Source organism: Sapajus apella, unplaced genomic scaffold (genome assembly GCF_009761245.1).
Source record: "Sapajus apella isolate SASKATOON/1434 unplaced genomic scaffold, GSC_monkey_1.0 scaffold30, whole genome shotgun sequence".
Lineage (NCBI taxonomy): Eukaryota > Metazoa > Chordata > Mammalia > Primates > Cebidae > Sapajus > Sapajus apella.
This window is the reverse complement of record NW_022436970.1, coordinates 11,546,324-11,571,163: the sequence shown is the minus strand read 5'-3', so window position 1 is coordinate 11,571,163 and position 24,840 is coordinate 11,546,324. Positions and strand designations below refer to the sequence as shown.

At 34.2% G+C, this 24,840-nt stretch overlaps 1 protein-coding gene across 2 annotated transcripts in view; it reads right to left on the bottom strand.

Annotated features, from left to right (window-relative positions):
• The window catches only part of CDH7 (cadherin 7), a 135,588-nt gene that overhangs the window by 18,166 nt on the left and 92,582 nt on the right, over positions 1-24,840 (bottom strand). For both annotated transcript variants that reach the window (XM_032293704.1, XM_032293705.1), the window contains exons 7-11: positions 23,545-23,798; positions 9,613-9,749; positions 8,589-8,710; positions 7,808-7,925; positions 4,427-4,678 (exon numbers count right to left, since the gene is read on the bottom strand). In XM_032293704.1, coding sequence (XP_032149595.1) covers positions 4,427-4,678; positions 7,808-7,925; positions 8,589-8,710; positions 9,613-9,749; positions 23,545-23,798 — 883 coding nt within the window. The remainder of the gene's footprint in view (positions 1-4,426; positions 4,679-7,807; positions 7,926-8,588; positions 8,711-9,612; positions 9,750-23,544; positions 23,799-24,840) is intronic.

Sequence of the window (24,840 nt, the reverse complement as noted above, 5' to 3'; positions counted from 1 at the left end):
TGTGTGTGTGTGTGTGTGTGTGTGTGTGTGTGTGTGTGTGTGTGTGTAGGAGCAGAAAGAATTTAACTATAATATTTTCAGAATAAAAGTACAATATTCAATATTGAAACCATATTTTTAAAGAAAACAGCTGAAGTTCTTCCTTTTTATTTTTTTTTAAATCTGCTGAATAAATAATCTAATGTGCCAGTCATTCGTGTAATTTTTTAAAAGTATTTTTAGCCTAGTGGAAGAATAACTATATATCTGTAAGTATGAATTTAACTATGATAAAAATGCATAATTAAATTGATATCAATGTTAGTGATGGGTTGTAATTTCTATTCAAAATTTAGAATACCAGAGTATCTTGCCATATGTTGATGAAATTTTTCTGCATAAAAAATAATTGAGGCACCTAATTGATTATTTTATCATGAAATGTGAGCTCATTGAAATTATAGCTCATTGAAATTATACTCACTGTAAATTAAGAAATCCCATGTTCTAACTTTTGGGTCTTTTTTTCTTCATTTAGAGAATTCAGGTGCAAATAAATTAGAGAGGGAGGTGATAGCAAGAATGAGAAATCAGAAAGCAGTTCATCCATAAAGTTAAAAGAATACAGATAGAGGTGAAGACTGACATCCAACTTCAGATACCATAAATTATTTCAGCACTAAATAGGAGTAAACATTTTTTATAATTTCAAGATGTATTTCTGGTGCAGTTTAATAAAATTCAGTGATTGAGAATAAGGAGTCCCAGAATCTTATCGCATCATATCCTCTACCTTGTGATATGAACTCCTACAAGTCCTCAAACCTACCTATACCTTAAGTTTTCCCTCTGTAAGGTGCATAGGTTTGGATTAGAATCAATTCCTGGGATGCCTTTTGGCATTACATTTCTGAAAATATCAGTGCATCCCACCTGTCATGTTACAAGTTTGTCACATCACTGAAACACAAACTTAACACATAGTTAAGTACCTTTTTTGTTAAGAGTCTAAAAGTCCAGGTGCTTTTATAATTCATTATTAATTGAACTTGATTTTCAAGTTCTTACTCCCCATCCCCACCTCATCACCTTGCTTTTTCCTAGTAATATTTGTTCAGAAGTCTGAAAAGGTTTGAGTTACAAATCCTGATACCTAATGCCTAGACATGAGATTCACACGACTTTCTGAGGTGTCGTAAACAATGAATTATTTGTGTACTAGAAATCAAGCTCCATGCCAGGCTGTGTGCCCCACTTGCACTCCCTGTGAATACTTCATCTCATTGGCTTCAGCACTTATTGTGTGAAAGTCCAGAATCTACGGCAGTGGTGACAAAATCAAACAGTATAAAAATTCCTGATTATCTGATTTTAAAAACTTGGGAAATAAGAGACCACATTTCTGAGCCAAAATGCTAGCATTTGATGATACTGATTATTGTGGGGTTACTATAGAAATGGAAGCTGCAGGCAGAAGCCCCTTGTTCCGAACTGTATTTCAGTACAATAGACTTTGTTTTATTTACATTTTTGGAGACTTGGAGTAACTCTTAAAAAAAATGAATAAAATATAGGGCACAAAAACTTGATCCTTAGAAGTGGAAGAGGCATTTCAAATTTGGTGTCTAATTAAGCAATATGTTCAAATTTAGCAGAAAGAGTAGTCATGCTTAAATGTTGATATACTCTCCCAAATATTTATGCACAGACACACACACACAAACACACATGTACATACTATATATGTATACTCATAAACAGTATATCTAAGAATAAAATAGAATAAAACTCTATTTCAGTTACTTTCAGTAATAATTAGCTGATAATTCTTAATTAACTGTAATCGTCAAGCAACTTAAATTGCAAGGAACCCCAAAGTCAAAGGTGAAAGTATTTACTAAAGTGAAGCAAGTTTCTTCAGACAGCCTTAAAATAATCAAAAATCAATTCATTATTGAGGATAATTAAAATTTGGTGAATACAATCTTATTCCTTTACAGTATAATCTGAGTTATGATAAACTGACCAAACTTAAAAAGTCTTCCACACACCATCTACTTATCCTTTAATTATTCTTTCTGATTCTGTGCTTTCAAGCTAAAGATATTCTAAACATGAATGAATTTTAAAATCTTCTAATGTAGGTTATTCTGCTACTATAAAATAAATATGCAATTTACATTTTTTTTTTTTTTTAGAGAGTTTTGCTCTTGTGGCCCAGGCAGGATTTCAGTGGTGCGATCTTGGCTCGCCTCAACCTCTGTCTCGAGGTCCAAGCCATTCTCCTACCTCAACCTCCTGAGTAGCTGGGATAACAGGCATGTGCCACCAGGCCCAGCTGATTTTTTTTTTTTTTTTTTTTTTCATATATTTAGTAGAGACGGGGTTTCTTCATGTTGGTCAGGCTGGTCTCAAACTCCCGACCTCAGGTGATCCATCTGTCTCAGCCTCCCAAAGTGCTGGGATTACAGACTTGAGCCACTGTGACTGGCCTGCAATTTACATCTTTTTTATTAATGTTTTACATACCAAAATCTATTTTTATTAATGTTTTAGAAGCCAAAATCATTTGGCTTCTCTGGGCCACATTGAAAGAAGAAGAATTGTCTTGGGCCACACATAAAATACAATAACAATAGCTGATGAGCTAAAAACCAAATAAACAAACAAACAAAAAAAACCCAAAAAACATTTCATACGGTTTTAAGAATGTTTAATCATTTGTGTTGGGCCGCATTCAAACCCATCCTGGGCTGCATGTGGCTTGAGGTCCACAGGTTGGACAAACTGGTTTTAGAAGCTTCTAGACCAATAAAAAGTGGTTTGTTTGCAATGGTTTCACCTTTTTAAAACTTTAATCCCTTACATTCTAATTATATTTAGCTGGTCATTAACTTTCATTTCTAATGAAACTCTGAAAGTTTCAAAATCTGTGTAAAGCTCTATGAAAAATATAGTTTTTTTTTTTTTTTTAGATTTACTTGTTTAGCTTAAGTTACTTAAAATAATAACTTCCATTTTTATGAGAGCATTTACAATGTATTGTTAACTAGGTCTTAGCTTAGAATTTTCCATCAGTAACACTTAAAATTTATTGAATGTTCACTAAATGATATGGTATATTGAATGTTCACTCTGTTCTTTACATGAGATGTTTCATTTAATTCTCACAACAATCTTATGAATCTAGTTTGGTTATTTTTCTCTTTTAGATAAATTAACCAGCTATTGAAGGATTAACATTAACCTTGGGAAGGAGTGCATGTTGGAGGCAGAAATAAAAGCTAGGTTTACCTCAATCCACAAATCTAGATTGTAAACATTATACAATGGTGATTACCATTGTAAAGGCTGTTATTAACAATGTCATAAGAGGATTCACTAATTCTATTAAACCCCAAGAAAACACAGAGTATTGTTTTAAGTAAAATATTACATTCTTGTCCTTGTTACAGGAAATTACACTGTGAAGGAAAATGTTGCTTCAGAATAAACCCGTTATCCAATGTCCACATTGGACGTCTCCCAATTTTTAAAACGATGCTGCAAAATCTCTTATGTAACTGTAAATATGAGTTACAAAACTTATTTAACTGAGTAATGAAAAGTACAATAGAAAAGTGCAATTAAATGTTAGTATTTAATACTTTAAAACATAACATTTGCATTTCTGAAATTGTAATCATTTCAAATTTGCAAATAATTTAAGAAAGCCATCTTAAATATTTTCTTTAAAAAGTAGAATACAAAGCCACAATTTCTAAAATAAGCATATAATCAAAACAATATAGAAAATGTACTCTCCAGTCTAGTGTATCTTCTCTGCATAGTGCTCTAAAGCAAAGAATTGGGATAAGATAGATTATTTTTAATCGTAAAAAAATAATTTAAAGTATAAGCCATTTATCCTTACTGTCGTTTTGGAAATGAAATTGATACAACTTTTTTTCTGAGTTATACTTTAAATATACCACTGGAAAGTGTGGCCAACAATTGTGTCAGTTAGTGAGCATAACAATATCCAGGCTGGGAGCGGTGGCTGTCTCTTGTAATCCCAGCACTTTAGGAGACCAAGGCAGGTGTAACGCCTGAGGTCAGGAGTTCGAGACCAGCCTGCCCAACATGGTGAAACCCCGTCTCTACTAAAAATGCAAAAATTAGCTGGGTGTGGTGGCACACCCTTGTAATCCCAGCTACTCAGAAGGCTCAGGTGGGAGAAGTGCTTGAACCCAAAAGGCAGGGGCTGCAATGAATAGAGACTGTGCTACTGCACTCCAACCTGGGCAACAGAGTGAGACCCCATCTCAACAATTGTAGCAACAACAACAAAATCATCATCCGGAAGAATATCTGCATATGCTCACCAAATGGAGAAGAAAACAGGCAAGTTGTGACACATGGTTATTGCGACAGCTCTTACAGAGCAATTTCTGGAGACAGTACCTACCCAATAATGTCAAGACACAGGCAAGTATTGCTATCAGGGCTCCTGTACTGAGGCCAGCAGGTAAGACATAGGCCTCCGCATTGCAGGTCTGGGCTATGCCATCGGCGTCACAGTCACACACTCGGATGGTGAGGGTGTTGGTGCTGCTAAGTGAAGGAGATCCACTGTCCACAATGAAAATTGGCAGATAGTAAACCGATTGTTCCTGTCTCCGGAAGCCGTTTCTCCTGGTCAGTATTGAGGCTGTGTTGTCTAGGATAAAGAAAGCAAATGTATAACACAAGATTTCTGATGGAACCAGTCTTCCCAAACTTTAAGTCACTCTGTTTACTTTGATGCCTTAATTAGGGAAATCTCTGGAGTTGCAGATTTATTTCAACAATTCTCTTTGAGTTCTCTTGGACAAGGAGACATTTCCAGTTTAATACATTATAAGACATTTATGTTCTTTTATACAGTATAACAAAGTTATAAAGTAAAATAAAATATAAAAATGTTTATGCACCACTTATTACATTAACTGCAACTTTATCAAAACTACACCTTTTTACTTATCTCAAATTTGACACCATAAACTTATAGAAAGGATGGTACATATTGAAAGGTTAAATATTTTGCAGCATCATATGGTACAGATAAAATTTTCAATCTATCCTCTCTTTGACAGGTTTCAAGACCAAAATTTATATTTAAAATGGTAAAATCAGCTACTTTAGCTTTATTTAAATTGAATATGCAGAGATATTCGGAATAATTTTATTGTAACAATTTAAAAATAATATATTGATATTTGTATTTACTCTGTGTGTATAAACATTTTGTCAGTGATAAGGCCATTTATGTTAAACTTCTATTTAATATTTTACTTCATCTAAGCAATTATGGTAATTATAAACTTAAAGTTAACAATGTCTATGTGTGTGATTTATATATCAAAAATAGGTTTGTATCTGTTAGTCGTTTTCCAACTAACTTGTCTTAATTAACTAGAGTATGAGATTTTTAAAACTAATGGCTATTAATAAAAATATAAAGGAAAAGAAGAAAAATCAGGATCGGGGTTTCATGCACTGTGCATTTACATATTTTTCTCTCTTCTAAATTGTCAAAAGGATTTATTCAATGATAGCATGAAAAAATTATTACACTTGTGAAAGAGGAAGATGAAATCTCTCTCAAACAGCACAAAACAGCAAGCTCATATTAGACTGCAGAAAATGTATTACATGCAATTATAAAAGAGACAGTAATAAAACAGTTTGATTTTCAGATTCCATCTGGTAGGTTTTTATGTAAACAAATCATTCATATATTTTAAAATGTATGAATTTGAGAAGGTACTCACTAAAAAATTAAGCTGGAGTTGTTAAAGGATGCTGTTTTGAGTAAGTTCCTATACATTTCACAATAGCACTTAGGTCTATGCCTTTGCCTCCTACCAACTCAGATGTCAGATGCATTTATTACTTGATACAAAAAGTTTTAGAAAGTCGTTGATTTGTAATCAATCTAACATGACATATCAAAATGACACACACCCACACACACACAGAAACATACACACACAAACACACATACACTTGGTGAATTGAGGAACACAAGCTGAAATGCCCAAAAAGTGAAACTATGACTCTATAATCAGAAAAGTGATCATAAAATTTATAATGTCCCATGTTTGCTCCCTAAGATGGAAGACTTCTTAAGAACTGACTTTCTCTGTATTCATATGTTTTCCTTCAAGGTACAGTCAAGGGAGCTCTGGGTATAAGCCAGAGAAGTTTTCAATTGTGTGGCAATGTGGATGTCCTATAAATGGAGAAATTTTAGTGCACATGTTGTACATCAATCATGGTGGTACTGAATAAGAACACACGGGGGATATATTCACATTCTCCTTGTGAAAGACATAAATTCCTTTCTCTGATTTTGTACCAGATAAATCTAAATGCTGAGAATTATCCTTCTTAACTATGATTAAGTCAGTGAGTCTGTAGTTACCCATGTAGAGAATGCTCTACCTTTCATATTATTGAAGGGACAAGATAGTATTTTCATTGAGTAGAAAATAGGATCAGGAAAAATTATTATTTTCAGATTGAAGTTTTGAGGCCAAGGGCACTAAATAAGGTGATTGCTTCAGACAAAAGTTCTTATCCACCTTTTGAAAGTAAGTCTTTTTTTTTTTTTTTTTTTTTTTTTTTTTAAACACAGAGTTTTGCTCTGTTGCCAGGCTGGAGTACAGTGACGAGATCTGGGCTCACTGCAATCTCTGCCTCCTGGGTTCAAATAATTCCCCTGCCTCAGCCTCCCGAGTAGCGGGGACTGCAGGCTCGCACCACCACACCTGGCTAATTTTTAGTAGAGATGGGGTTTCACCATGTCACCCAGGATAGTCTCGATCTTCTGACCTCGTGATCCACCCACCTTGGCCTCCCAAAGTGGAAGGAAGTCTTTTTGAAACAAGCAAGAATTGACAGGCAAATCCATTTCTATATTTTTCCCTGAAACCAGATTTACATAAACAATATAAAGTTTTTTAAAAAATATTTATTTTCCATGTTGTTGGGGGATAGTATTCACTCTTTATATCGGTTTCAAATGCTCTCCTTCTGCCAAAGTAAATACCTTGAATAAAAACCCACTCAAATATATAATTCAAAATTAGACAAAGATAGAAGGTTCTAATGCTTTAAGTTCTTATAATTGTCAATATATATTATTAAACAAAACTAAAATTTACTTATAGGTATTTGTAAACATGTTCCTATAATGACATTTAGGAAAGCGCTAAGAGTATTTACCTTTGAAGCAGAGAAATGCAATTTGATATGAGAGGGAGATATTCTGTTAGTTTTAATTTTATATTTCTTAGGATCATAAATATATCATTATTTTATTATTTGCATGAATTACATTTGTGTTTATGTAAAATAAAAGAGTAAGAGATGTTATTATTGAAAACATTAAGTTAAAGTTGATTCAGATTAAAATGTATAATGTCCAGTTCTTTTTCCAACGTCTCAAGTGGCATCTCTGAGCATAGTACTTATTAAGGTATTTAAATAACCATCAACTTAATAGATTATCTGGATAATGAACTTGGTATACAAATAAGAGAATGAGTGTCTATAAGAAAAGCAAAAGAATAATCCAGCTTTTCCTCTTATTTGGCTTTAGGCCTAAAATGATTTAAATAGCAGCTTTTCCTTCATGACAGTAAATCCATAGATAAAAATTACTTTAGGTGCTCATTGCTCTTTAATTAATTAATGTCCTTTCTTTTAAAAAAAATTCCGTAATCAGCACTTCTGAGGGGGAAAAAGTGTTTGCTTAGAGTATCTATACCTGCTACCTCTATCAGTAACAATATTAATACCTTACCTTTGTTATCTTTCAATGAAAAGTTGTGGTTATTTGTTGCATCTGTTGTTAAGCTGAAGTAAAACTGGTGTCCATTGGATGGCTCATCTTTATCAACAGCACTGATTTTCTGGATAACCTAGGAAAGGAAAAAGTAAAACAGGAAAGCACACTGTTGTGCTATGTTTAGTTTTCTGAGGCAGGACAGAGTAACTTTACACTTTATAATAAATATCATCTCCCTGAATGAGCTAGGGAGAAAGGATCAGATGTATTATTATGAACCCCATCTAAAAACAGGCTCTGAAAAACAAATCATGTCCTTTTCATAGTTCATGCTTGACTTCACTTTTGTGAACTTCAGAAATAAGCTGCACCAATTGATTAGACATCCCAGTAAACATCACAAGACACTGAACAATAGATGAACAAACCAACTGAGATTGCACTGCACTTAATTCTTAGAATTTTAAGATACTTAAACCCTGTTGTGTAAGGTGGGAAACAGCCCAATCAGTTTACTATGCTGTATCTTTCTCCATAAAGGAGTCTAAGTTCTTAGCCATTTAACAGGGCTTTTACAATGTTTACCTTTTCTTCCTGAGGAATTTTCATCACCCCAATTAAACTGAAATTTGAAGGTTCCTTTAATATTAGTTCATGCTACACATCAAAGTGTTAGTTTTGCTGAAACAAGCCGATTATATTTTATCTTAAAGCTGGAAGAAGTTCAAAGGCAACTGCTGCTGGATATTTTTTAAGAAATCACAAATTAGAAGCAAAGCATTCTGAAGACTCTTACCTGCCCTGGCTGGGCATTTTCACAGACGGTGGTCTCATAGTCCATGGCAAACTCAGGGGCATTATCATTGATGTCAAGTATTGTGATGGCCACATAGCCTCTTCCTACTTGAGATGGATTCTCTAATAAATAAGAGAGTTTCTTATGATTTACTCTTTGCCTCTCTAAAGCACAATTCTAATATCAATAACTAAGCTGAGAATAAAATCTAGAATCATAATGCTGTATTACTTAAAAGGAGCTTTGGATCATATGAAAATATGATCGAAATACACACACACATTCCTATGTATGTATATGTGTACATGTGTATACATACATATATGTACATACATATGTGTGTATTTGGATACACATGTATGTATATATATCTTAATGTATACTATAGTCTATACGTGTACTTGTAGTTTTTTAGTCCCTGATGAGAAAATTACTGAAAGAAAAATGAACAGTAAACCACAAATTTCAATATTCTTTGATGGTAGAGCTCATATTTGCATGACTATACATTTGCATTATCAACACATGTATTATAAATGCATACATATTTAAATATCCAATATATCATAGTCATATACATATGCAAATATGCATTCTTTTTTCAATCGTTTTCATTGTATTTTATTATTTATTATTTTATTTTATTTTTTATGAGGGACTAAAAGTTCAATATCAGAATATTCAAATCCAGTTGTCATGGTTACAGATCAAGTTACTAATTATTAAAAACGATTTCACTAACTACATACCAGCATAAACACAATATGTGAATTGCAATCAGAAAATAAGAAGGTACTACAGGCCCATTATTTTTTAGTCTTGGATTTTCATAAATTTTGTAAATGTTAGCATATAAAGACAGTGAATGTAAGTATATTTCACAGCTTAGAAGTTTGGAATTTTCAAGTTTTTATTCAATTCAAATAAGCAACTACTTTAATCAAGCTGAATTTATAATCTCATGACAATCAATTCTCCACTCACTGTCCTCCATCTTAATTTAGTTTTAAGCCTCACAACTTACGACTCTCCATTGCAAGGACTGTGATATTGTGAACAGCATTTGTCTCTCGATCCAAAGACTTGGCAGTTGTGATAACTCCACTGTTGGCATCAATATTGAAGTATCTCTCCAGGTCTGTGTTTCTATCAATTGAGTACCTAATTGAACATTGAATAAAGAAAAGTCTTCAAAATGTATGTCTGATTATAATTTGTTAAAATGATTTCATTATTTGTGTAGCTCATCACTAAATCCTGCGGAGTCCCTGATCTGTCATATTAATCACATAAATGCATGCCTTATTTAAAACTCTACTTACCTACTAGAAGGTTTATAACCTGTGTCTCACTAATATGTTTGCTTTTCTGTCAGACAGTACAAAATGAACACCACAGTAATCTTCACAATGGCTTTGAATATGTCATTTGAATTTCAAATTCATCATTATTACTATTATTATTTATTTATTTTTGATACAGGGACTTGCTCTGTCACCCAGGCTGGGGTGGAGTGTGTTAATGTAGCCTCGAACTCCTGGGCTTAAGGGGTTCTCTCACCTCAGCCTCCTGAGTAGCTGGGACTAGAGGCATGCATCATCACATTTGGCAAATTTTTTTTTATTTTTTGTTGATGCAGGATCTTGCTGTGTTCCTTAGGCTGGTCTTGAATTCCTGGGCTCAAGCAATCCTTCAATCTCAGACTCCCAGTATGCTAGGGTTATAGGTGTGAGCCCTAGTCATGATTATGGTTAAATTTATTCCTATTTTTATTATTATTATGACTCCTATAAACCATTTGCAACATTTTTGGTAACCCTGGTCATGATTATGGACCCTTCTAAAATGAAAGATGTAAACATCTTGCCCATTTGCATATACTTAGTAACATCTTTTGTTCTGATGGCACCAACCTGTTATTAACCCTCTTTTCTTTTTCATTTCTTTTTATATTTATTTTAAATCTTACTCAGTGGCCTTGACCGGGATTCTAAAGACACGTTTCAAAGTGGAATCCCTGAGATTGCATGGCTACTTTTGCATGTAAAAGCCTTTTCTCAAAAAATCTGTAATCCAAATATTTTTCCAGCAGTGAAAAATTACTGTTCCACTTATATTTTTAGTCCAAGCTATTACTTGTTTTATAGGCAGATTTTACCCTGCTTTCATGATGATCATCTGCAATGTCCCCTTACAGTCTTTCTGGTTGGGTGAGATGGCTCTCATTTAAAAACAAAAAATTAAGCAAACAAATGAACAAAAGAACAAACAGAAAAACAAAATACACCCATTTTAGGCATGATAATTAGTAGCTGCTTCAACTACACTCATGATCCATTAAACATAATGGCCTTTCATATTCTTGATCTCCTTGACTCCAATTTGCTACTTTGCTCTAATTATCATGGATTCTTATGAACATACCCTTGGCTTGTCAGCTCTAATATATGCACTACTGTTGGAAACTCTACTTCAACCATCTTATTCTCTGTCTACTACCTCCCACTCCAGCAATTCTTCATCTTGATAGGGACCTACAATTTATTGATGCTAGCAACATTTTCTTAAAATCAATTTGCCTTTATTTCCTCACATCTCTTTTATCAATTTATGCACTATGAGCCCTCATTATTATTACCCCTATGTATATGCCTATTACTTGTAATACATCAAACTTAGTAACATCAAACAATAATAATAAAATATTATATATGCTTTTTTTAAGTCAGGAATTTGAGCATGTGTTCGTAGGACAGCTTTAGCTCTTGATCTTCCAGGGAGTTGTAGTCAAATATTGGCTGGGTCTACAGTCATTGGATGATTTGACTAGGATTGGGGGATCCAGTTTCGAAGTGTCTTATTCACACTGATGGCATGTGCATGGCATGGATGGCGAGTTGGTGCTGCCAAGTGGGCTCTTCTCCACGACACTCCCTGAGCATCCTCACGGTGGGAGAGTCAGTTTTCGCCATTTTTTTTTCAATTGATCAGACAGTGTGTTTTTTCTTTTTTAATTTCTTAATATGATGAATTATATTAATTAAATTTTTAATATTAAACTGCTCTTATGCTTCTAGGATAAACCCTACTTTATCATGGTGAATTATTCTTTTATATATTGCTTCACTGAGTTATCTAAATGTTCACTGGAAAATATATGCATGAAAGTCTTGTTCAAAGTTTTCTTTTCTTGTACTATGTCTACCTGGTTTGGGTAGTAATGATAAGACTGGAGTTGTAAAAAATGTTAGGATGCATTCCCTCTTCTTGTATTTCCTGAACAATACTGTGTAGACTTGGTAATTCTTCTTAAAATTTTTCATGGGCTTGGATATTTCCACTTTCAGAAAGTTTTTAACTAAAATTATAATTTATTTGACAGTTATGGGATTATTTAGGTTCTGTATTTCATTCTGAGTGAGTTTTGAGAGTTTACACTTTTTGAAGAATTGATCCATTTATTTTAAATTGCCAAATTTCAATTTCATTGGAATTATAAAATTTAGGTCAGTAGATCTGTTTATAGTACTTTCTTATTCTGTTTTTTACGTTTGCAGGGTCTATGACATATCTTCACTTGTTCATAATATTTATCATTCTTTTCTGCTTTTCTTTTTCTTTTGTCAGTGTTGGTAGAAGTTTATCAATATTTATGTCTGTTCAAAAAAACAAGGTTTTAATTTTATTGATTTCTGTATTATTTGTTTTGAAATGCATTGTTTTATTCTCTTACCTTCATTGTATTATTTCTTCACCTTGCTTTGGATTTATTCTGCTAATGTTTTTCTAATTATTACTCCAGGACAGGGGACAGAAGAAGGAAAATAATGGTAAACTCATCACAGGTTTGGAGATACTCTGTAGTACTCTTCTTCACTAAACTATCTGCTAATATTTACTTTCCAGAGTCCTGAATGGCTGCACTCTATCGAGGTTTCATAGCTGCATTTACTGTGAGACACAGGGTTAGAATGTGCTTACCTAGAACAGGATTATGTGTGTATCTATGTACGCATATATATATTTATATATGTATGTACATATACTGCATATACACATATATGTATGCAACCAATATACATATATAAAATACACTTCTATATAAGTCATATCCAATAGCAAAAGGACAACTGATATTAGTGTTTAATAAGAGAATTTTAACGAGATTATAACCCATACACTCATGCATCAATTGAGCCAATAGTAAAACCTGAATTGCTCTGTCAAATCTCAAAGTTAATAACTGAGATAATGTTTGAATATTTATGAAAAAATAGATGTCTAGATTCTTAAAAGCAAAAAGGTCTTGAACTTGGCAGACATCAGTCTAAAGGAATTCATGTTATTCCCCACAGGGCTAAAGTCAATGATTAAAACACTTGCCTCTCTTATCAGTAGTCTCAAAGATCCTAACATTAGAATAAAAAACATTAAAGTTGAGAATTTATTTAATATGTTAAATGTCTCCAACCACTGTTTGCCTCATAGAAAACCACAAATAATTTAGGGATCTAGCTATAACCTAGGCCTCCATCTGTTTTGAAAAACATAGGCAACAAAAGTTTCTATCATTCAAATAGTTATCATTTTTATGAACTGTGCAGCTGTGTTTATTTATTTAGACAAACTCTTACTCTGTAGCCCAGGCTGGAGTACAGTGATGTAACCACAGGCTCACTACAGCCTCCACCTCTCAGGCTCAAGTGATTTTCCCACCTCAGCCTTCCAAGTAGCTCAGACTACATACGTGTGCCACTGTGCCAAGCTAATTTTTATATATTTTTTTGTAAAGACACAGTTTCACTATGCTGCCAGGGCTGGTCTCAAACACCTGTGCTCAAGCAATTCTCCTGTCTCAGCCTCTCAAAGTGTTAGGATTACAGGTTTGAACCACACACCATGCCTGGTCCCCCTTCTAAATTGTGTGTATTTGCTAATAACTATAATCCCCACTTAGATCACACTAAATAGTACAGATTTATATATATAGTAATTTGTAATATAATTTTCTTATTTTATATCTTCCATTTATTCATTTATTCATTTACACATTCAGCACTTATTCTTGAGCACCGGCAAGTGACATTCTAATTCAGAACAAACATTACATAAATAAATATTTTTTTTAAATGCAACCGAAAAAATAAATATTGAGGAAGAAACTAACAAGTTGCTACGAAGAAAGTCAGGGCAGGTTTGGGGAAAGATATTGGCTTGAGAAGAGTTGGGATGCTTTGGCAAAGACAAGAATTAAACTGACCATCCAGAACAGTTCTAGTGCCTGGTGGTTATTACATTTCTTTTCTTGATTTTTTCTTTTCATTCTTTCTTTTTTTTTTTTTTTTTTTTGAGACGGAGTTTCGTTCTGTTGCCCAGGCTGGAGCACAGTGACATGACCTCAGTTCACTGCAATCTCTGCTTCTCAGGTTCAAGCAGTACTCCTGCCTCACCCTCCTGAGTAGCTGGAATTATAGGTGCCTGCCACCACCCCCAGCTAATTTTTTGTATTTTTAGTAGAAATGTGGTTGCACCATCTTGTCAAGTCTGGTCTTGAACTCCTGACCTCATGATCCACCTGCCTCGAACTCCCAAAGTGCTGGAATTACATGCGTGAGCCACTGCATTATTATATCTCTTAATGACAAGGACTTGGGATCACCTAGTATTAAGGTGTTTCCTATTTCTACCAGCCCCTCTGCATATGCAAAAAGGTTACACTGTTGTGTGAAGCATTAGCTAATGTATATAGGTACTTGAGGGGAAAAAGAAATCCTTAGATAAGGAAAATAGAAGCACTTTTTAGAATGAGAAGTGTAAAATATCCTTGCCTTAGTAATGTGGGAGGACTAATTGAGCCAAAGAGAAGAAAGGTCCTAAAAGAAGTCTGGAGGAAGACTCTATCTGATTCTGTGAATTGACTGGCCTGGGGACTGAGAAATGCAGTTGCCTGAGTTGTTGGAGACTGAATTAGACAGGTGAGGATAGGTGATTTCCTAATCATGAGCCACCATTAACTATAATGCAATTTCTGACGCCATTAGTGATGTGTGAACTCACAACAATCTCTCTAGCTTCTGCAAATTACAGCCTAAAATACTTGGCTTACTTTAGTGTATGTTAGAGTGGACAATGAGAGAGATCACTTCCATATTTTTGCAGCAACAGCAGTTAAGCTTCTGCCCATCCAGTTATTATGCTGACAGCTCTGTATCTCAATGTCCAGCCTCAAACCAGTTCCTGAGATTTTGTACACTGCTTTACAGATGTCTTTACCATCATTAATTCAATCTCAATCTATCTATGAGCAAATTCATCAACCTTTTCGCCAAATTACCCTACCTTCTAAACTTTTCTTTTTACAGGATGTAATCTTTAAAATATAGTTTACCTTTTTTCCTTAATAATTGAAAAACTCCTTAAAGAATGGGTGATTGTTGTTAATTTACCTGGTATTTGATTTTTGCCCTTCCCCTTTCTCTCACCTGGGGCATAAACACATGGAAGAGATCTGGAAGCCATATTGTAAATAAGCAATTACAAATGCTTAAAAAATGAAGCCAAGGCACTTAATGACATTATACTGCCAAGGTATCAGTCCCTGAGAGCATAGCTCCAGACTTCTCTTTAGGAAATCATTAGTGATAAGCTTTGCTGCTACTAGCCAAGCACAATTTCTAACGAACGCAAGCAGATATTATTATTGAGATTATTTCGATACTGGACTCTAAAATTTGGATCAGTTGAAGGTATGATCCAAAAGAATCATGACTAGTTTTCCAGTACACTATGTTGCCTAAGATTAACTTTAGTTTCAGTCACCTACATCTCTGTAATTCAGCTTCCTTTTGTTTTTTTCCCCTCTGCTTTCCTATCTAAACTCCTAACCAGTCAAACTGATGTATTAACTGGTGAACAAATATACCACACACATCCCCAATTCTGTGCCTTTCCTCATGTTGGTCATTCTGTATTCCTCTTTTTCCTCCTTTCCAATTATTTTAGTCCTGCTATTCCTTGAAGACAAACGAGTAGCATTAAAGCAGCATACCTTTTCAATTACATCAGAAGTCTCGCGCTTTTTAAAGAAAACCTTCAGGGTGTGTGACCCACGGAGTTCACCAAATGCTCCTTATGCGACACCATCAGGAACCACACGTGGAGAATTAAAGGACAGTGTTTCTGGCCACGACCCTGCCACTAACCTACTGTACTAATTGGAGATTTTCATCTGTGCTTTTCTGTTTCTTCATCTGTTCAGTGAGAAAGTCTTACAAGATGAATTCTTATTTTCAGATTTAACACTGGATTTTTAAAAATGAGTTTTCATGTAAGATCTCTTCTACAGCTACATAACAAGAGGGTTTCTGCAAAAGACCATATCTCATATATCTGTGTGTCTTCAGTGTTCTGAAGGTCTGTTACAAAATGAATTCCCTAATGACTGCTGGTGATTATCACTACAGCTATTTGATAAGCTAAAGAGATCAATTAAAATGTTCTCTTTATATTCACAGGTAGCATTCTTATCACCAGCTATTAATTTGCATAGTAGTGTTCACAAACAGAAAGTGCAGGTGAGTGAACTAGATGAACACAAATATATCATCAGTACTCCCAAAATGCCAAAAGTTAATGTAATACAAAAGCATGGGGAAATTTAATCAATCAAAATAGATGAATCATTTAAATTGAAATTTTATTCTACTATAAAGTTTGTTGATATGTGTGTGTACATATTTGCGTGTGTATGTATATTGCCGTAAGGATCATGCAGGTTTGATATAGATTTCAGCAAAATCCTGGAACCATATTTGCTAGCTGTGTGGCCAGGGACCTATTTACTTATAACATAGGAATAATACTACATGCCTCTAAGGGATTCAATGTTAAGTAAACTTCAAAATAAACTACTGAGGCCAGGCACTATGGCTCACGCCTGTAATCCCAGCATTTTGGGAAGCTGAGGTTGGTGGATTGCTTGAGTTCAGGACTTAGAGACTAGTCTAGGCAACATGGCAAAGCCTGGTCTTTACAGAAGATTAGCTAGGCATGGTGGTATGTGCCTGTAGTCTTAGTGGCTGGGAAGCTGAAATGGGAGGGTTATCTGAGCCCAGAAGGTGGAATTTGCAGTGAGTGGTGATTGTGCCACTGCACTCCAGCCTGGGTGTTAGAGTGAGGACCGGTCTCAAAAAATAAATAAATAAATAAAAAGAATAAAAATGAATTATTTCTAAACTTAATGATAGCAGATTAGCAGACACCATGCTTGTATTCTCATCCTCTCTTCTGATTATGTCAACACAATTTGCCTTTAAGGATTTAAACTTTTTTCAAATTCATGCAAACTTGATGGTACTCAAGATGTCCAGAACATTTTGGAGAAGAGATGGCCACATATATGAAGATATGCAAAAACAAACAAACAAACAAATAAACAAACAAAAAAACTCTACAGGAAATGTTAATCTTAAACAGAGCCTAAGCAAGTGCTGCAGCTGATTCATCACAGTTGCCACATTCTGAAGAGCCTGCTACCCTTGCTACACTTATTTACAGAGGGACTTCATTCCTCTCTTTTCTGAAGACTGGCTACTCAATTTTTTTCTTTGATTCTTTGAGCAATACCCAATTATTTCAATGAACTTTTTTTTTTTTTTTAGTTAATCATGGGCAATTACTACTGATTACAATTAAACATTTTTAAGAGGGCAGTTCATGATAAAAGTAATATTCCCTAACTTTTTAACTCCATTAATAATTCTCTACAATTAACCCCATGAATGACTCTATGATTTACACCAAGAAGACTGAATTTTTGTATTCCTTTATGAATGTGATTTTTCAATGAGTATTTATTTTAACATATTAATATATAACATTATATTACATTACGTTATGTTTTTTTGTGGCAGGGTCTCACTCTGTCACTCAGGCTGGCATGATCTCAGCTCACTGCAACCTCCAGCTTCTGGATTTAAGAGATTCTTCTGCCTCAGCCTCCCAACTAGCTGGTATTACAGGCACGTACCACCACTCTTGGCTAATTTTTGTATTTTTGGTAAAGATGGGGGCTTCATCATGAGGGCCAGTCTGCTCTCGAACTCCTGGCCGCAAATGATCCACCCATTTGGCCTCCCAAAATGTTGGGATTACAGACATGAGCCACGGTGCCTGACCCTCAATAAGTATTTTAGATGTGAAAAATACTGTAAGAAACAAATCAAAACAAAAGTAATTTTCAGTGAATTTATTTTACCAAGTCTGCCAAAAAGATAATTAAGAAGGGTCTTTGCTGACAGCAGAGCTCTCTAATTCCAGAGCAATATAATGAAACATAAAACATGGTCCAGCGCCATGGCTCATACCTGTAATCCCAGCACTTTAGAAGGCTGAGGTGGGTAGATCACCTGAGATCAGGAGTTTGAGATCAGTCTGGCCAATATGGTGAGACCCCTGTCTATACTAAAAGTACAGAAAATTACCCGGGCATGGTGGCAGATGCCTGTAATCCCAGCTACTCAGGAGGCTGAGGCGGGAGAATCACTTGAACCCAGGAGGCGGGGGTTGCAGTGAGCGGAGAGCCGAAATTGCACCACTGCACTCTAGCCTGGGCAACAAGAGTGGAAGTACATCTCAAAAAGAAAAAAAAAAAAAAATGGTTCAAATAAATTAGGCATTTCCTTCAAAATTTAACCCAGTGAAGATTATCTCGGGGTATTCTAACAAAAACACATGTTATGTTTTCACCATACATGGACATATAATTTCTGTTTTCATTTTTAGTGGTCGTTATGCTAAAATAGGCAGCATTTTGAAAAAGAGTACAGCTTATAGTCTTCTCACAGAATTAACATCTGCTACTTTTTAATCAGTTTTACTGCTAGTATTATTTTTCTGTATGTTATGTTACTGGTTTGCCAATTTTCTTAGACTAAAATAGATATTCACAAATAATTTAGATTTCATATGTGCACATACATGCATGCATACAAGCTACACAAAAAATACACACTGAATTATTCAAACACCCCAAATACGTTCACACTCATCACATTATATACAGTAATTTCTGATACAATTCTATCACTTTTTATGTGAGGATATATAATAATAGGAATGCTGAAAAGCCCACAGGTAAATATTATCCAAGTATCCTTTAACATAAGTATAAACATAAATCTATATTAAAATTATTAGGAATGCTTAAAGTGATGCCTATTCCTTTTTATCTGCCTGTCTTCATATCTGATCTTATTTGTAATAACATCATGTTTCAAGCCATCGGCCATTTTTAGCCAGGGACTTGGGGCTTGCTGTGATGCCTACAGAAATGAATTTGCTGATTTTATAATTTGGTACTAGGCTTTTAGGATATAACTAAATAAAACATAAATGTACTTTGCATGATATTTTCTTGGCTTGTCCAAATCCTGCCATCCCTTGAAGTCCTACTTATACTGCCACTCCTTCAAATGAAATCTCACAGCCAGTGTACTTGGAGTGCTTACTATTCATCTCGCAATTTGCCAAAACACAGTGCTGGCATATTTTTCCCAATATTGTTTAACTTTTATGAGATCTTATTACTTCATCCAGATTGTAAGTTCCTTGAGGTCAGAGGAAATGTTTATTTACCTTTGTTTTCTCATTAGCACTTCCCCCAGTGCCTTGCATAACACAGGTTTTTAATGAATGCCCGTTCAGTCATTGATCAGTCTGCCAATGCTGACGTGAGAAATGAGTCAAATCCTCTAGACTCTAGGCTGTTCTTACAGCTTTTACCAACTTGGATGAGAAACACAGAAGTTTCCATCATTCAGAAACATGACCAGAACCAGCAGACCACAATCTGTCCTTCCAAGTTCAATAGATAAAGCCTGATATTGAGTAGTTAGGGCCAAAATTTACATGCTATGATAAACAGCTACTTATAGAGTAACAAGCTAGAAACATGCTTGCCCTCAATTACTCATTTTTCTTAAAACAAAAACAAAACAATTTTTCCTCCTCTGAGTAATATCTCAAGTATCAACTGACTTCCACCCTTGGTTTTGACTGCAATTTTAGCTTACATATGGTTTTATTTCCACACACACTCCCGCCCCGCCACAAAAGGACAGTGCAGTGTACATGAAATGGTGGTCTAGGTAGGCTATCTGGATGTTGGGTGAAGTATAAAAAAGACCTAACATTCACAATCGTGTTATGTTCTGGCCAATTACTAGGCTTCGGGTTTAACTTTTCCATCTATGACAACTACACTTGTAAATGTCAAAATGACCACGTTTCCACAGTCGCATAGGCGCTCAGTCTTCTTTTAAGGAAAAGGCAGATTCATAGAGAAGAGTTTTGCATAACCTTTGGTTGACACTTTAGTAATGTAGGTAGAAATTTAAAAATGTTGTGCAAGGCAGGGATCATGTAGGAAAACAGTATCAACTTTACCTTGCTGGGAGTAACTAAATATATATTTTTCTAGAGTTCTAATTTACTGCCTCGTATATCAGAAAATACTATGAACATAAATGGCATATGCTAGATCTCAGTATTCTACAACAAAGAATGTCAATAAATTTAAAACTAATTCCCATTGGCCACGCTGTTTTACAAGTCAAATCCTATTGGTTTAATTTTAAACAATTACAACAAAACAAATAATGCTTTTCCATTGCTCAAAGAACTACAATATTTCTAAAGGCATAAAAGCACAAAGCTCACATTGTTAAGAATCCTCATGTCCCATCTCAATCTGGAGATTCACTTTTCCTAGTACCTCAGAAGACTGTGCTATTTATCCATCCATTAACGTGTTTTATTATGTTAAACATGTATTATGAGACAGCATTTATATTTTGATAGTTATTTGAGTGCCTAATGCAAATACATGTTCATATTTATCAGAAAGCTACTCAATATTTTATATCTATTGGAATATGTGTGAGTACAAGATAACCTGCAATATAGATCACCAGTATGGTTGTATATAAAATCCAAGTCTCTTTTCCTGACTTCATTAATCTCACAATGAAAATGGCATGAAAACACAATAATCTATAATAATAGCAATGTATAATGATAACACATGGTAATATTTAGGTCATAATTCACAGTTTAAAAGCTTCATTTACTTTCTCTCTCTTAATCATCAGAAGAGCCTGGAATAAAGCATCAGAGTTACTTTTCCTTTTTGCTGGTTAATACAAAAACATAGGAAGCAAGGTGACATCTCCTAGGCCATTCCACAAACAGCAGTGCTGGGAAGGGAATCAGTCTTGCAGAGAATGCATGAGAGCAAACACATACTCAACAAATTATAAAATAAGGAGACTCGCCTCTTAAGTGGTATTGTAAATGGATAGCGGAACAGAAGTATGTGAGAGACAAATGCAGAAAAAAAGCTATAAATAATTGTGCTGACCTTACGAATATATTGTAAAAAAATAAAAACCTTTCAAGTATGTAAGTATTAGACGTGAGTCAAGAAATTCTACAAAAGCATAAGGAATATTCATATATACAAAATAAAATTTTAATTCACTGGGGACAAAGAATGTCTATTTCTCTATTTATGAGATAAAGAGGTAAGCTAATACTAACCTGAACTTTCAAGTCACCTTCATTACTTTTAAGGAAATGAAAGTGAGGGTAAAATATAATGAATATATGTATATGTGTGTGTGTATATAGACATTCTTTGTCCCTTTTTTTTTTTTTTTTTTTTTTTTTTCGTTGGCTAGGTACTCTTTCGCTGATAAAGACCACAGAGATCTTTACTTCCAAAACCCAAAGTTCAGCCTTTGACCACTGTGCTTCAGAGAACAGACCTAGAGCTCACTTCATCTCTCTAGTCACTACTCACTCTTTCTCAAGTCACTACCTACTTGGGCCTACTCTTCCTTCTTCTTCCTCAAATTATTATATAATAATATTGACATTTCTTCAAAGAAAATATTATAAAAAGTGAAATATTTTCTATGAAAGTCTTCAACAGAATGACAAGGGAGTGGGTAATAGAAAAATATGAACAGGATAAAAGTATCAATGCAATCAATGAAAATATCCTTAAATCCTTTCATTTTACTTATTCATTTATTTATTTTAGAGACTGGGATCTCACTATGTTGTCCAGGCTAAAATGCCATGGTTATTTACAAGTGCAATTGTAGTTCACTGCAGTCTACAACTCCTGGTCTCAAGTGATCTGCCTGTTTCAGCCTTCCAAGTAGCCAGAATTACAGGCATTTGTCACCACACCTGGCTCCATCTTAACGTCTTTCTCCATATCTCTAACTTTAGAAAGCATGTCTCTCTCTCTCCATTAAATTAAATGATTCAAGCAAAAACCAAATTGTCCTAAATAGCTAATCTATGCCAATAATTATGCTGTGGTTGATTGTTCATGAGGACAAGAGACTCAAAAGTTTCATTAAGAGACGGAATGCTATAAAAAACCTCAAACTCATGTTTGCCCAAATTAATATGACTTGGTATGTGGGGCTGAACCGTGGTTAGGAAGTTTTTTTGGCAATAAAGGCAGGGCAGTTACAGAGAAGAGTAGAAGGCTTATTCTATCTGCTACATTTGTGATTCATAAATATTCTTGTGCACAGATTATATTCTTAGAAATGGTCTATTATCACCACATTAATAATAGTACAGTCATCAATACATTCTGCATTTGCTGTATAAAGATATAATATGTATAATTTTATTTTTTAAATAACTATTATTCTATACCAATCCTTTACTAGGTTCTATTAATGTCAGGCAAAGAAAAGGAAAGGAGGGTACTAATTATCTAAGTATATATATATACTACTTTAAAATATATATATATGTGTATGTATACATGCACATAATCACTTTATTACTTTAGAAAGAAACAACATTATGAGCTATTTTTAACCCAGAAATGTTGTTATAGATAACTCTTCATGACAATTTATAGCCAACGCGCAGACTTAGCTCAAAAACTCTTACCATTGTTGAATATTATTTAAATCTAAAAGTCTTTGGATAGCTTATAATTAAACATATCTCAATATAAAACAATCATTGTGTTTTCATTTTGTTTTACTTAATAGTCTTTGTAATCAAAATCAAACTTTCACACTGAAAAGTGAAGTATTTTGCTTACAAGCCCAAATAAGAACTATAATATGACATTCTATTTATAATGCTAACTCAAAAAAAAGTCTCAAACACAAAAACACAAGCATATACACAAAATCACATAGATCTCAGATTATAAATTATAGCTAAAAAGCGCAAGATGTAACGTTGACATATTTTGAAATGCTGATATATCACCATTGTGTCGGTCTTAAATACATTATTTGGCTATAACAGTGTCTAGCCTAGATACAAGACTACTGCAAGGATATTTTTAATAGTCTTTATATGTAGATAAGGTTTTTTTTAATTTTTTAAGTAGAAATATTAAACTGAACAAACACATACTGTTCAAGTAGACCAATATTAAAACAACAATTTTACAAATTAGCCCCTAATTTGAATTGCGGGTACAATTATTTTTCTAATAGACACATTTATCCTACAACTAAAACATGTATCACTTCATTTTTGAACATGCTTTGCTTTGAAAGAGATTCAGGATAGTTGGTAGAATAGGAACATCAGCTATGGCTTGTGGATAATAATGGATGTCTAAAAATATGACAAAATGATAATGGCCTTGATAATCAGATGACATTTTTGAGTTTGGTAAAATGTATGATTCTAATTCTGTTTCACCTCTGCTGTTAAAACTTGAGTGTGTGTGTGTGTGTGTATATATATGCTGTGGTTGATTGTTCATACTCGAACTTGTAATATATATTATATATAATGGATTTTTATTTGTTATGAACAAAGAAGCACCATAACATAAACAAGAGTTGTAAATAAGGATACATTTTTATAAAAACCATAGAAAAGGAGAGCAATGAATTTTTACCTCACAGGGCTATTGGAAGAATCTGGGTCATGAGCTGCTACAGTGCCAATGATATTTCCAACCTGGGTAGCTTCTGACACCTCCATAGGGTACAAAGGTGAAGAGAATACCGGGGGCTCATCCACATCTTCCACAATTATCTTCACGGTTGTCGTGTCACTGAATGGACCCAAGCTTAGAAAGCGAGGGTCGGCATCTTTATTTGCAGCTTCTATCCGTAGTGTATAACTTGTTTTGGCTTCAAAATCCAGCTCCTGTAAAGAAAGTCATTAGGAAAATTAAATTACCAGCTAAATAGTCAGCAAAGCAGAGCCTTTTCATTTGTAAATGTCAATAAGCATAGGAAAGACTCTGCCATGTAAATTCACCGTCAGCATTCGAAAATAATAAATAACAATGTCAATCAAAATTCTTGCTGCTTTCCTGGCTCACAAACAATGGTTAGTGCTTTTGAATCACTTCATACACTCTTCTGTTATATGCCACATGAACAGACAGATGCAGGTCTTTGGAACACTATTTGAAAAAAAGACTGGTCAAATGTAATTTTTTTTTTTTCCAACAGGGACTTTGTATGTAACGTTCTTCAACCATGTAATTTAACTATACTACCCAGGGTGCACTTTAAAAATGAAGAAAAACATTACTTTCCATTGAATTTCTCATTTAAAAGGTCAGTGATTTGGGGGACTGCATTAGGATTCTGAATTTCCAGAGGACTCAAAATGTGGCTGCAGGGTCAAGTGTGCCATCCTAAGGTTGTTCAGTGTGCAAACATGGACAATTCTTCTCCATGAAGCACCCATCACGTTTGCCTTCACTATTCCTCCATCAAAATAGACTAGATCTCTCTTTATTTTAGGAGGCTAACAGTTACATCTTAGAATCTACAGGCTGTTTCTAGTTTTCCAAAAGGATTTACGTGGTACAATTTTCCTAAAAAATTAGTTACCAACTCAAACCTCATTGGAGCTAAAAAACATTGTAAAGAAAATTAAACGAGTTGTACTAGTAAAGCACCATCTTTGAAAAATAAAAATCAAATACATAACATGCAGAAGTTGTTTGTGACAATAACATGCTTCTTTTCAATGGATAGAGAAACGAACAGCTTTTTATGACTTTCAATTTCAATCTCTCCTTTGCAAAACTGTCCTCAAATCCTTTTTACATTTAAGGATGTAAAACAAAAAGCTTTAAAAATAGTAAAGAACTTTACAGAAATACTGCAAAATATAACACATACTTTACTTAGTTGTCAGTATTTAAAAATAAAGCATTATCAAATGTGAGCTA